Genomic DNA, 13,944 nt, shown 5'->3' with positions numbered 1-13,944 from the left:
AAAAAAGGCTATTCTTTGGAGTTTAAAATTCCCTAATTTAGAAGCCTAAAAGTGCAATCTCCCGGCAATTTTTTCATCTCATAATTTTTTTCATCTCATGAAATTTTATTCGAAAAGAAGAAAAATATGACATTTGCAATGTAATGGCACCTTTATGCAGCGGTGTGCGGGGGGTGGGTGCGGTATGAAGGAATGGTGTTGAGAGATTACAACTGAGGGAGGGCTGTTTTCCAAGTTCTTGGAGCTTTCCATATTTAAATTTGTATTACAACACTGAAGGGTACAAGTAAGTGGACTTTCATGTATTTAGTGACTCTTCAGAAACCTAAGTTACAGGTGAATCCGGGAATGAAGCTGCTGCTCCCGCCGGGGGGGTCCCCAGTGTCTGGGTGCGGGGGTTGGGGGAACAAACGCAGGGGCAGGGCGGGGCTTACCTGGTCTCCACCAGCATCTTGCCCGCCTTCCCGTAGGCGTGGAACGCTAGCGCAAAAGAGAAGAAAGGAACACTCAGTCCAACAGTGTGAGACGCACATCCAGAACAAAGGTACTGAGCAAAGCTGTCCAGGGCAATTTCACAGAAACCCGTGGGTCCAGATTCTCCGGGGCATGAGGGGTGTTTCAAATTCTCACCACCTTATTATTTTTGGATCTACTGTCTGCAAATGAAACTATAGGAAACAAAGACAGAGCAAGGGAAGGACAGGAGGCAGGTTCTTCTTTCACTCAATCAGATTTTTTAAAAGACAGAGAGACAAGTCCCTGCAATGCACAGTCCTCCCACGGGGTGACCACTGGGGGCCCGCTGGAAACAGCATCCCACAGCCCGGCATGGCCGAACCCCGTGCTGTTGGCTGGAGCCTGCAGGTCCCCAGAGGGTTCAGTGCCAGCCCCAGGTGCCCGAGCACCACAGCCTGCATCGGAGGGGCTCATGAGGAAGGGCTTTCATTTTCACCCTTCGGTTGGGATTTACAGAAACAAACGGAGACCCCTTTCAAGCATGGTGCTTCAGGAAGGGAGGGGACGAGAGCCCGGGACTTGTGGTGTCCCCGTGGACAGCCAATGAGGAGCCTTGCCGATGAGGAGCCTACGTCCCCGTCCCCGACGGGGCGGCCGAATGCGGGAGGAGCCGCCATTCTCTCCGCCCTGACAGCGGGATTCTCTGCAGCAGATGAGAAACGGGGCTGACTCAGCAGGGTCCCTCCTAGGCCCCAGGCGGTCATCTGGTGACCCCTGCGCTTCCCCGTGGCCCAGCGGAGGAGGGCAAAGGGAAGTCCCAGCCCCGGCAGCCCCAGAGATGGGTGCATGTGACAGGATGGCACAGCTCCGGCAGCCCCGGCTTCCTGCCCCCAGTTTCCTCCCGCACACGGGCTCCAGGCCTCTGGTGAGCTTTGGAAAGCAGGAAACACACAGGCCAGTAAATATGAATGAGTCCAAAAAACACTCCTGATGACTTTAAACTACTTAGGAAGAAGCACAGCATTGCCGAACGCCAGACTGGACGCAGCAAAGACCCCGCCTCCAGGGCTCACCTTGGCCTCTCCCGGACCTGCCTGCCGGCTCGCTCAAGGAGCCTGGCACCCCGAGTTCATCCCACAACACGGAAACTGGAGCCAGGCCCCAGAAGCTGACCTCAGGCTGCGGAGAATTTCAAACACTAACAACTCCAGCAGCCCCCTCAGCAGCAGCCCACAGTCCAGGGCCCTGCTGTCACCAGAAAATGCCCTCCACACCCCTCGGTGACGGTACAGCCCGGACACAGCAAAAACCCACGCTCCAAACGTGGAGGTGCTCCTGGCCATAACGTGCCTTTTTATTCTCCAAAACGAAGCTGAGTCTCCACAGCATATTGCAAACACGAGCGCACCTTGCCCAAGATGGTTCCAGAACATGCCTGCCGCTGGCAAGGGAAAATGTAAGGCCGCCTAGGAAATCAGGACGGCACTCTCTTCCGGTTCCCAGGACAACGCCCTGAGAGCCCACCATGCTGAGACACGGCCCCGCGCCTTCTTTTCCCCACCCGGCCAAACCCTTTCACCATTCCCAGTGTCAATCCCTCAGCAACTTCTCCCCAGCTTCAAACACCAGCCCCAGTCGGACCCCACTCCTTCGCATCCTGCCTGGACTGGCACAGGGAAAGAGAGGAAGAGGGTGAAGCACCCAGCAAGGTCCCGGGGACCCGGCCTCCCCCGAGTGTGGACTCCCAGTGCTGGCCCAGCCCCCGCCAGGGTGGAGGTGTCTGTGAGCGGCGAGCTCTGAGGCCGCGGCCTCCATGCAGGGTGTACCCTGCCCTGGGTCCAGTCAGATGTCCCCCAGAGCCGGCACAGGAGCCACAGAAGCCCGGACCACCCAACGACGGAACACAGGCAGCACCCCTGACACTGCTGCTGCTCACAAGCGAGAACTCAGAGGCTGTGTGGGGGCGAAACGGTTGCTGCTGCTGGGGGAGGCGGTTTCTAGCCCAGACCACACATGCCGGGGTTCTGGCACAACTCTCAACAGGACAGGGTCTGGGGCTCAGAACAGCATCACGAGAAGCCGCGACAGCTGAGGGAGGCTGAATGACTGGTGTATCTGTGTGTCTTCTGAAGAGGGATTTAGAAAAGTCCGTGTCCAGGGAAGACACGACACTCAGGGTAAAGCAAGCAGCAAGTGAGAAGCTGATGAAAACGACAAAAACCACCCACAACCAGCAACAGCAAACAGGACAGAGAAATACACAAATACCAACAAGAAACGACACCTCTCCAGGCTGGCACCTGGCACTGGAGGAGAGCGGGGAGGGTTAAGAGACCAGCGGCCACCTCCCTGGGCTAACCAACCCAAGGAACCATCACGCCGCAAACCCGTGCCTCGGTGGGGACAGATGCCATTCGGAGGAAACCACCCGGCCGTCCCAGAGAAAATAAGTCTCTGTGTGCAAGGACAGGACCCAGCCCGGCGCCTCCTGAAGACTGCAGTGTGGAGCTGCTGTCCACTCTGCACGAGGGCCTCGCCTCAGCTCCAGGAGATTCTCATCTTACCCTCCCCAGGGATGCCTCTCCCAGCGCGTGTCTCCCCGCTTCTAAGACGAGCCAGGGCAGACTGCGGCTGACGCAGAGAGGCTGGGCCCAGGGGCCTCTGTCCGGAGCTCATGCAGTGGAGCCTTCATGTTTGGTGTCAAAGGCATAACCTGAGACACGCTTAGTGTTTTGAATCTTGTTTGTTTCTGGCAGGCAGACGTGGACTGCGGTCACCCCAGCCAGTTAAAGGCTGGAAGCTCAGGTAGGAGCTCCAGGCAGCACAGAAGAGCACCCGTCCAGCAATTTTCTTCCAGTCTTTCACATGTAGCCAAACTGGTTTGACTGTTCGGGGACTTTCAGTGAATAAGACAGCCAGCTATCAGAAATGAGGGCCTCCCCAGCCGTGGGTCACCGGTCTTCCTCCAGGACACAGCCAAGTACTTAAGTTGGGGCCTCTGCTACAGAAACCCTGTACAGAGATCTCAGTGGGGAGAAAAGGGTCACCCTGCAGGCCATAGCTCTGCAGACCCAGGAAGGGGCCTGCCCAGGCACTGTGCCTCCTGGCTTCCAGTAGGCATGTTTCAGCCCCAGTTGAATGAGGCCATCTCACTGTGGATCAAATTTAACGGTGAACTTCACTTCCTCAAATAACAACAAGAAAAGGCTCTGACAGCACCATTCTCATCAGGAAGGGAAGAGAAGGAACGCACGCCCTCTGGTTCCGAGGGCAGAAACGAATGCAGGACTCTCTGTGGCAACACGAAGGGGACTGGGAAGAAGTGGAGGCTGGGAGGCCAGGACCCCTGTGTGGACCCTGCAGGTGTTTTTATTTTGTTTGGCCCCCTGGACCCCTAAATACCATTTCCTCTCCCTCTGCCTCCTCGCTCTGCCGTGGGAACTGTGAGCCCAGAGGCAGGATGGCCTTCTGCAGGGAGGACCGGACATCCCAGCCACACACTGGCTGGAGGGGCCAGAGCCTTCATCACAAGGCCAGGAATTTTTACTGGAACCCACAGGGCCGACTCCTGAGAACACGGACACTAGAATTTCAACACCCATGCTGGATGCCCCCAGAATGGAATGTGGAGCCGAGCGGTGCCGAGCCTGTGGCGGGCAGGGAGCAGTGTGGGTCACACGGCCTGCGGGCAGATGGGAAGGTGAGGGATGGCACCGTCGAAGACAACGTAGAAAGTATTCCACACTGGGCCGGGCGCGGTGGCTCAAGCCTGTAATCCCAGCACTTTGGGAGGCCGAGACGGGCGGATCACGAGGTCAGGAGATCGAGACCATCCTGGCTAACACTGTGAAACCCCGTCTCTACTAAAAAATAGAAAAAACTAGCCGGGCGAGGTGGCGGGCGCCTGTAGTCCCAGCTACTCGGGAGGCTGAGGCAGGAGAATGGCGTGAACCCAGGAGGCAGAGCTTGCAGTGAGCTGAGATCCGGCCACTGCACTCCAGCCTGGGCGACAGAGAGAGACTCCGTCTCAAAAAAAAAAAAAAAAAGAAAGTATTCCACACTGAAACGAGGCAGACGGCGCAGCCTTCTTTCCTGGCTGAAACAGCATTAAAGCAAGAAAGAACTAAACGAAACTAAACTGCAACCAACAGCATCAGGGGAAGGACAAAGCCACTGGGAGAGGAGCCACTGAACCCCAGCAACAGCCTGGGGCCGAGGAGCTTCCTCCATGGAATTCTGAGTTGGGGAGAACAGCAAGGTTCTCTGCAGGCAGCTCCGCGGGAAGGAGTCTGGCGCCTGGGAGAGACAGTGAGCAGGCCTGTACCAGGACTATAAGGACGGCTGTCTCAGCCTGAGTTTAAATGCGGAAGCTGCATGGCAGTGGGCAGGAGCACAGGATGACAGGGAGGCCTGGTGTCTCATACCCTTCTGTGTCATTCCAATTTTGAAGCATGTGCTTGTTTTTTTTTTTTTTTTTTGAGACGGAGTCTTGCTCTGCCGCCCAGGCTGGAGTGCAGTGGCCGGATCTCAGCTCACTGCAAGCTCCGCCTCCCGGGTTTACGCCATTCTCCTGCCTCAGCCTCCCGAGGAGCTGGGACTACAGGCGCCTGCCACCTCGCCCGGCTAGTTTTTTTTGTATTATTTTAGTAGAGACGGGGTTTCACGGTGTTAGCCAGGATGGTCTCGATCTCCTGACCTCGTGATCCACCCGTCTCGGCCTCCCAAAGTGCTGGGATTACAGGTTTGAGCCACCGCGCCCGGCCGAAGCATGTGCTTGTAACAGGTTTTTCTATTTTTTTCAGACAGTCTCACTGTGTCACCAAGGCTCAAGTGCAGTGGCATAATCTCAGCTCACTGCAGCCTCCACCTCCCAGGTTCAAGAGATTCTCTGGCCTCAGCCTCCCGAGTAGCTGGACTTACAGGTGCCTGCCACCACGTCTGGCTAATTTTTTGTATTTTTGGTAGACATGGGGTCTCACCATGTTGTTGTCCAGGCTGGTCTCGAACTCCTGACCTCAAATAATCCGCCTGCCTCGGCCTGCCAAAGTGCAGGCATGAGTCACTGTGCCCAGCAGATTTTTTTGTTTTAACTGCATTTTTTTTTTATTTAGTTTTTAATTCTTTCACCCAGGCTGGAGTACAGTGGCGTGGTCACAGCTCACTGCCACCTCAGACTCCCAAGCTCAGGTGATCCTCGCACCTCAGCTCCCAAATAGTAGCTGGGACGACAGGCACATGCAAGTACACCCGGCTCATTTTTTTTTTAGCATTACATTTTAAAATAAAGGAAAAAAACCCTGCTATCCAAGGAACTGTGGAAGAATAAAGTAGAGAAAATAAATGGAACAAGAAAATAAATAAATAAACGGAATAAGGCCCCCACCCCAGGTCCAGAGCCACCTTGTGGAGAGGGTGCCTCACCCAGGCCGGCGTAGGTCCTCCGCTTGCTCAGGCTGGCCGACTTCACCAAGAACATGCAGGACTGGTGCGTCATCCAGGAGCAGAAGACCAAGAGCAGCGCCCCCAGGACGATGCCGCACTGCAGGGTGGAGACAGGAACACATGTTCACAGCAGCAGGCGCTCCTCAGAGGCCCTCACCCCACACACCCAGCTCATGAGCACCCTCTTCACCCCCAGGCCCCGCTCCATCCCAGTCTCCTGCCGAACGCGACACTTCCTAGCAAACGCGACACTTCCTAGCACTGAAAGGCCCATTTCCTTGGTGTGGTGGCCGCGTGCCTCGTCCAGGGACAAAGCTGCATGCGCAGAGCACAGGGGCACCATCTCCTTCCCAGTCCCCGCCTCAAGTCTTCATGGACGGCTGGGTGCTGCCAACTAATACCCCCTTGTTCTCTGCACATGCCCTATGTGCACCATCTGTAGCCACTTGAGTCCACAGCTACGAGTAATGAACATGTTCTGGAAGGAAGAGATTAACAATGCCATTTTCCCAAACATTAGACACTTACTATGTGACCTGGGGATTAACTGCCCCCCTAGGTATTCACTTACCCAAGAGGAATGAAAACGTGTTCATGAAAAACCTGTATGCCAATGTTTACAGCAGGTTTATCCACAACCCAAAAATGGAAAAACAGCCCAAATGTCCTTCAACAAACGAATGGATACAAACTCTGGTCCATTCGAATAAGGGAATATTAGTCAGCAGGAAAAAGGGATGACTACAGACACCCACCGTGACACGGATGGGACTTGAACGCACCATGCTGAGCAGAGGAAGCTGGCCTCTGAATGCTACAAATAGTGTCATTCTGTTTACAGGACGTTCAGAAAAGGCAAACTTTTAGGCCACGGAATAGGTGAGTGTTGCCAGGGGCTGGGGGTATGGAGATTGGCTGGTGACAAAGGGGTACATGGGGACCCTCTGGGAGATGGAGCTGTGTGTTCTATGTTTGACTGTGGTGGTTACACAGCAAGCCCGTAACCTGCACCCTGAAGAGAGTCAATCGGCCGGGCGCGGTGGCTCACATCTATAATCCCAGCACTTTGGGAGTTTGAGGTGGGCAGATCACGAGGTCAGGAGATCGAGACCAGCCTGGCCAACATGGTGAAATCCCATCTCTACTAAAAATATAAAAATTAGCTGGGCATGGTGGTGCACGCCTGTAATCCCAGCTACTTGGGAGGCTGCGGCAGGAGAATCACTTGAACCAGGGAGTCAAAGGTTGCAGTTGAGCTGAGATTGTGCCACTGCACTCCAGGCTGGCGACAGAGCGAGACTCTGTCTCAAGGAAAAAAAAAAAAGGCCAGGCGCGGTGGCTCACGCCTGTAATCCCAGCACTTTGGGAGGCCAAGGCAGGTGGATCTTTTGAGGTCAGGAGTTTGAGACCAGCCTGGCCAACATGGTGAGACTCCCACCTCTACTGAAAACACACAAAAAAAATTAGCTGGGCGTGGGGTCAGTACCTGTAATCCCAGTTACCCGGGAGGCTGAGGCAGGAGAATCGCTTGAACCCGGGAGGTGGAGGCTGCAGTGAGCCAAGATTGAACCACTGCACTCCAGCCTGGGTGACAGAGTAAGACTCCATCTCGGGGAAAAAAAAAAAAAGTAAGTCTATTAATACCAACTCATGAGGTATCAGCAAGCACTCATCAGAATGGCTCCGGCGGAAAAGACATGATACTCAATGCTACTGGGGACGCAGGCCAATATGTGCACCACTGACTGCATCCACAAGGCAGTTCCAGAGCGGGGCACACACACCCTGGGGCCCGGTCACTCCACACAGGCACGCACCCAGCAGAAACACACCCCTTGCCAATGCCTGGCCAACTCCTCAGGCCATCACAAGAGCTCCCAATAGGAGACACCATAAATGCCTAGCAGAGATGCACTACACACAGGCACCCACAGCGGTGCAGCAAATACCAGAGTGCAAGCCAGACACTAGCACTAGATACCTGCACGGCAGGATCCACCCGCCTCAGTTCAAACCAGGCAGCACCACCGTGGCACACTAGGGGTCACAGCAGTGTGCCCTGGGGTAGGCTGGCCACGGCCATAGAGTGTGCTTCTTAATTTGGGAGCTAGTCACACGGGTTTGTTCATTATATGAACATACATCAACAGCACATCTGAAGAAGTGTGTACACATTTTTGTATGTCAAACTTCAATAAAATGGTTATTTTATATATATACACACACACACACTTTTTTTTTTTTTTTGAGACGTAGTCTCACCCTGTCGCCCAGGCTGGAGTGCAGTAGCGCAATCTTGGCTCACTGCAACCTCCACTCCTTGGGTTCAAGCGATTCTTTTGCCTCGGACTCCCGAGTAGCTGGGATTACAGGCGCCTGACATCGTGCCCAGCTAATTTTTGTATTTTTAGTAGAGATGGGGGTTTTACCGTCTTGGCCAGGCTGGTCTTGAACTCCTGACCTCTTGATCCACCCACCTCAGCCTCCCAAAGTGCTGGGATTACAGGCGTGAGCCAACGTGCCCGGCCATATATGTGTGTGTGTGTGTGTGTACATATGTACCAAAACTACTAAAACAAGCAAAAAAACCAACACTAAACCAAAGTTTTTCAATGACAAGGCTGCCAAACACTAAACACACATCCCCAAATCACCTGCTGGCCTCTCCCTGCACCCCGGTCCAAAGAGGCTGCCGTGGAGGAGACGCTGCGCCCAGCTCAGAGCAACTGGGCCTCCCTCTCGGCAGCCCTCAGGACTCGGAGGGACGTCTCTAGTCCTTCACTTCCTGCCAGGTCTGTGCAGATGCCTGGCTAATCAGCACATGCTCTGGCAGGGGCCTAGTGTCCACCACATGGCAGGTGCTCCAAGGCTGGAGACAGCTGGATCTTCTATACCCTAAGATTATTTTCACAGGTGTCTAAACCAGAGCCCCTTCCACGGTGGCACTTCACTGACAGGCATCAAAGATGACAGCATTTGGGACCGGGCACGGTGGTTCACACCTGTCATCCCGGCACTTGGGAGGCCGAAGTGGGCGGATCACCTGAGATCAGGAGTCCAAGACCAGCCCAACCAACATGGTGAAACCCGGTCTCTACTAAAAAAAAAAAAAAAAAGTTAGCCGGCGCGGTGGCGCGCGCCTGTCATCCCAGCTACTTGGGAGGCTGAGGCAGGAGAATCGCTCGAACACAGGAAGCAGAGGTTGCGGTGAGCCGAGATTGCGCCAGTGCGCTCCAGCCTGGGCGACAGAGCGAGACTCTGTCTTGAAAAGACAAAAAACAAAGATGACAGCCTTTGACTTGCAGGAGAAGGACCAGTCACCACTCCACATCCCAGAATGCAGTTCTGCTGCCAGGCAAGCCACAGGGGACACTGGGACATGTAGTCCTTCCAGAAACACCCGGAGGTGGCTGGCAGAAAGCTGGGACTCTCCACGTCCAGACCAGATGCTGCCCGGGGGCTCTGGAGGCATGCAGCCCTGTCTTCCCCCCACAGGCTCACCAACCACATCAGGCAAACAACTCAGACACAACAGCCTGGAGGGCTCTACAGAAGGGTTTGAAAATTCCTTGATAAAAAAAAAAAGTGTTTTTTTTTAAGAGAGGGGGCCCTGCTGTGTTGCCCAGGCTGGAGTGCAGCAGTGCAATCATAGCTCACTAGAACCTCAAACTCCTGGGCTCAAGTGATCTTCCTGCCTCAGCCTCCTGAGCAGCTGGGACTACAGGTATGTACCGCTGTGTCCAGCTAACTTTGAAATGTTTGTATAGAGACAAGGTCTTATGTTGCCCAGGCTGAAAACATTTTTTGGATATTTTTATCCCAAAGGTAATAAATATGGAAAGCACAGTGTTTGCTAATCTAAAGTTAAACTACTGGTGCTATTTTGTTTCAGAATATACATCTTGTTTTCGTTTTTCTACCCGCTTGGTAACGTTTCAGTCAGCATTTCTTTCCAAAGCACTAAATGCTTGTCTACTGTGGATTGAACAGATGACACTTAGAAATGGCCATTTTCTCTGATAGGTTATTCAATGCTGGAATGGCGCTAAACTTTTTGTATATGAGATCTTTTTCAACTGTGGTAACATTTGCACACATTAGGTCAAATGTGCAGTTTTTTGTTTGTTTTTGAGACGGAGTCTCGCTCTGTCACCCAGGCTGGAGTGCAATGGAGTGATCTCGGCTCACTGCAACCTTCAGTTCACTGCAACCTCTGCCTCCCGGGTTCAAGCGATTCTCCTGTCTCAGCTTCCAGAGTAGCTGGGATTACAGGCATGTGCCACCACCCCCGGCTAATTTTTGTATTTTTAATAGAGACCGGGTTTCACAATGTTGGTCAGGCTGGTCTCGAACTCCTGACCTCAGGTGATCCACCCGCCTCAGTCTCCCAAAGTGCTGGGATTACAGGTGTGCCGGCCAAATGTGCAATTGTTGTGAAACGCAGATCTTAGGTGTACAACCTGGTGGATGTTTCTAATCACCTTGCAACCAAGGCTCCTATCTAGTGTCAAAGCCTGGGAGGGGTGAGTTGTGTGCTTCTGAAAACAGGTGGAGTTGGGTCAGAGTTTTTAAAAACAGGATAAAATGTAAAAACACAGAGTCCTGCAGTTCCCTTCCGATTCTGGAGGATCATTTTGCTTTGTTACACTTTGCTTCGGTATCAAGTTTCTGACTGTGGCGAACTTTCCGGCCTGGGCTGACACGGGCCGCCAGGGCCAACGCCGTGCGCTTCTCATCCACGGATTCTCTGCGGGAACTGCGCCGGGACTCCTAGGGTCGCCCCGCCCGCGGCCGCCTGCACCCGCCCAGCGAAGCCCTGCCCCGGCGGGAACTTTAACCAGGACGACCCGGCCAGACGCCCCCTCTGCGGGGGAGGCGAGGGCGGTGACCTCCGGGCCCACCGGACTCACCTGTTTGAAGCAGAAGGGCATGGTGAGGACACTGACCCCTACGATGCTGTTCACGATGTTCGTGATCAGCCCCCAGTTGGAGGCGGCGGCCGCGGTCATAGTGAGAGGTCTAGGGACCCGGGGCGAGAGTCCTCGGGGGTCGCCGGGCTACGGCCGGTTTTGGAAGACCAGCTCGAGGCCACGGTCACAGATCCCAACGTCCGGGACACCGGTGGGGCGGGGATGGGCAGGCGCACGGGAGCCTGGGCAGGCGCGGGCGCGGGCGCGGGCCCCGGAGGCTGCCTGGAGGAGGCAGCCTCGAAGACCAGCTGCGCGGAGGAGGTCAACCTCCAGACCCCGCCAAGCCCCGCGGCCACCTCAGGACCATGCGTCCCTCCCTCGGTCTCACGGGCCGCGTGTGAATCTCCGAGCCCAGACTCGGAGGAGCCGCGGAGCCAGCTAGAGCCACATCAGCTCAACTGAGCCGCCTCCGCGGCGCTCACACTTCCGCCTTCTGCGGGCTCCGTTGCCCGGAAGTGACGACCGGGGGGTGGGGCTTGGTGGGACGCGAGCCAATGAAAGGCGGGCCCGGAAGGCCGGGCGGAAACTGGGCTGGGGGGGAGGTGATCGGAAGATCGCGCAGCTGTGGGGTTCGCGGAGCTGGTGCTGCCGAGCGGTTCTCCGGGTCCCAGTTCAACGAGCTGGAGAACAGGGGACTCGCCCCGCGAGGCCTCGGTTTGGATGGGCAGTCGCGGGCTGGAGAGAAGGGGAGGCGCTGTGCCCTCCGGGGAGGAGCAGGTTTAAGGGTTCCTTTTAGACCTTTATCCCCAGGAACGATTTTGGGGCGAGTGCTTGGCGCCAGGGCACGAGGGCGGGGGCCCTGACTGCCTGAGCCGAAAATTAGCCTGTTCTGAGAAATTAGCACCTATGAGGTAGGAATGAAACGCTAGGCACAGAGAGGCTCGGCCACTCCGCTAAGGTCACACAGCTCTAAGTGGAGGCGGTGCGCTTCAGAGCTGCGCCCAGAGCAGTGGCAGTGGAGAACTTCACCTTCTCATACGAAAAGAGCAAGGGACATTCCGGTAGGGGACAGGAGAGATGGAGGCTTACGTTTCCAGGGAAGCCCAGGAGGACTTCCCGAAGGAGGTGGCTTCTAGGCTGGAGCTTGAAGGACAAATGAGAATTCCTCGGGTAGAAATGGAGACCGGGGAGAGGAGAGAGCAGAGAAGGGTACTGATAGATCTGTGGATTCCTGGCACCTAGCTGCTCACTCAGAGTCTGCTGACTGAGCGCGTAGAGCGGAGGGCTGGGAAGGAGCAAGTGATTCCAGGCTGCTGGGGGAGGACGGCAGAGGAAAGGAGGCCGTGTCTGCAGCACCTGCAGGACCAGGTGTCTTAGAACAGGCCAGTTCCTCAGGCACTGACAGTGCAGCCATCAGGTAAGGCTGTGCCCCATCCTCAGGAGAAGAACAGGAGGAAATGCCTGGGTAAAGACTAATTAAATACACAGGCAAAAATCACAAATGCCTGCAGTCTTTTTTTTTGTTTTTGAGTCAGAGTCTTGCTCTGTCGCCCAGGCTGGAGTGCAGTGGTGCAATCTCGGCTCACTGCAACCTCCACCTCCCAGGTTCAAACTATTCTCATGCCTCAGCCTCCCAAGTAGCTGGAATTACAGGCGCCCACTACCATGCCTGGCTAATTTTGTATTTTTAGTAGAGACGGGGTTTCACCATGGTGGCCAGGCTGGTCTTGAACTCGCGACCTCAGATGATCCGCCCACCTCGGCCTCCCGAAGTGCTGGGATTACAGGCGTGAGCCACTACGCCCAGCCCATTTACTTTTATATAAATGAAATGACACATTCCATAACCTCCTTTTTATTATGTAATTTTCATAAAATGTTATGCGTGCAAGGTAGGCTGGCAAACTGAAATGTGTGTTTTCACAAATAACAAATACCATGGACCCGCTATTCAGCTTTAAGAACAAAATATTACCAGAGACTTAGATCCTCACTTTCAGTTCCTCCCCGATTCCACCTTCTTCCCCTCTTCACTGCTATCATCACGGTCCAGATTTTATCAACTCATTACTTTAAAGGTTTACCATATATGGATATATCCCTAAACAATTATAGGGAGGACTATTTGTCTCTCTTTTTTTTTTTTTTTTTTTTTTTTGAGACAGGGTCTCACTCTGTCGCCCAGTCTGGAGTGGAGTGCAGTGGCGCAATCTCTGCTTGCTTGAGCCTCTGCCTCCTGGGCTAAAGTGATCCTCCCACTTCAGGCCCTCAGTAGCTGAAACTACAGGTGTGTGCCACCATGCCCAGCTAATTTTTACGTTTTTTGTAGGGATGGGATTTTGTCATTTTCCCCAGGCTGGTCTCAAACTCCTGGGCTCAAGCAATCTGCTCACCTCGGCCTCCCAAAGTGCTGGGATTACAGGCGTGAGCCACTGCGCCTAGCTATTTGTCTCAATCTTCGTTTATTCCATTTTCCAAATTAATAGGGGTTGGCCTGCGTGTTGCATGTATGACTGCCTAGGATAAAGAATACACTTCCAGCCGGGCGTGGTGGCTCAAGCCTGTAATGCCAGCACTTTGGGAGGCAGAGACGGGCGGATCACGAGGTCAGGAGATCGAGACCATCTTGGCTAACACGGGGAAACCTCGTCTCTACTAAAAAATACAAAAAACTAGCCGGGCAAGGTGGCGGGTGCTTGTAGTCCCAGCTACTCGGGAGGCTGAGGCAGGAGAATGGCGTGAACCTGGGAGGCGGAGCTTGCAGTAAGCTGAGATCCGGCCACTGCACTCCAGCCTGGGCTATAGAGCAAGACTCCGTCTCAAAAAAAAAAAAAAAAAATACACTTCCAGCCTGGCGTGGTGGCTCACACCTGTAATCTCAGCACTTTGAGAGGCTGAGGCGGGCAGATCACGAGGTTAGGAATTTGAGGCCAGCCTGGTCAACATGGTGATACCTCATCTCTCCTAAAGATACAAAAAATTAGCTGGGTGTGGTGGCGTGCACCTGTAATCCCAAGTACTCGGGAGGCTGAGCCAGGAGAATCACTTGAACCTGGGAGGCGGAGGTTACAATGAGCCGAGATCGTGCCATTGCACTCCAGTCTGGGCAACAGGGCAAGACTTCATCTCAAAAAAA

At 54.4% G+C, this 13,944-nt stretch overlaps 1 protein-coding gene across 1 annotated transcript in view; it reads right to left on the bottom strand.

The window, feature by feature from the left end:
• Positions 1-11,322, bottom strand: part of SLC38A10 (solute carrier family 38 member 10) — a 50,254-nt gene extending 38,932 nt beyond the window's left edge. The window contains exons 1-3 of the mRNA XM_017879283.1: positions 10,809-11,322; positions 5,878-5,995; positions 435-480 (exon numbers count right to left, since the gene is read on the bottom strand). Of these exons, the coding sequence (XP_017734772.1) occupies positions 435-480; positions 5,878-5,995; positions 10,809-10,907 (263 nt within the window). The 5' untranslated portion in view covers positions 10,908-11,322. The remainder of the gene's footprint in view (positions 1-434; positions 481-5,877; positions 5,996-10,808) is intronic.
• Positions 11,323-13,944: the final 2,622 nt, after the last annotated feature.

The sequence above is a fragment of the Rhinopithecus bieti genome, unplaced genomic scaffold (genome assembly GCF_001698545.2).
Source record: "Rhinopithecus bieti isolate Rb0 unplaced genomic scaffold, ASM169854v2 scaffold_9899, whole genome shotgun sequence".
Classification (NCBI taxonomy): domain Eukaryota; kingdom Metazoa; phylum Chordata; class Mammalia; order Primates; family Cercopithecidae; genus Rhinopithecus; species Rhinopithecus bieti.
The sequence above is the reverse complement of the archived record's forward strand: the minus strand, read 5'-3'. Positions and strand labels throughout refer to the sequence as shown.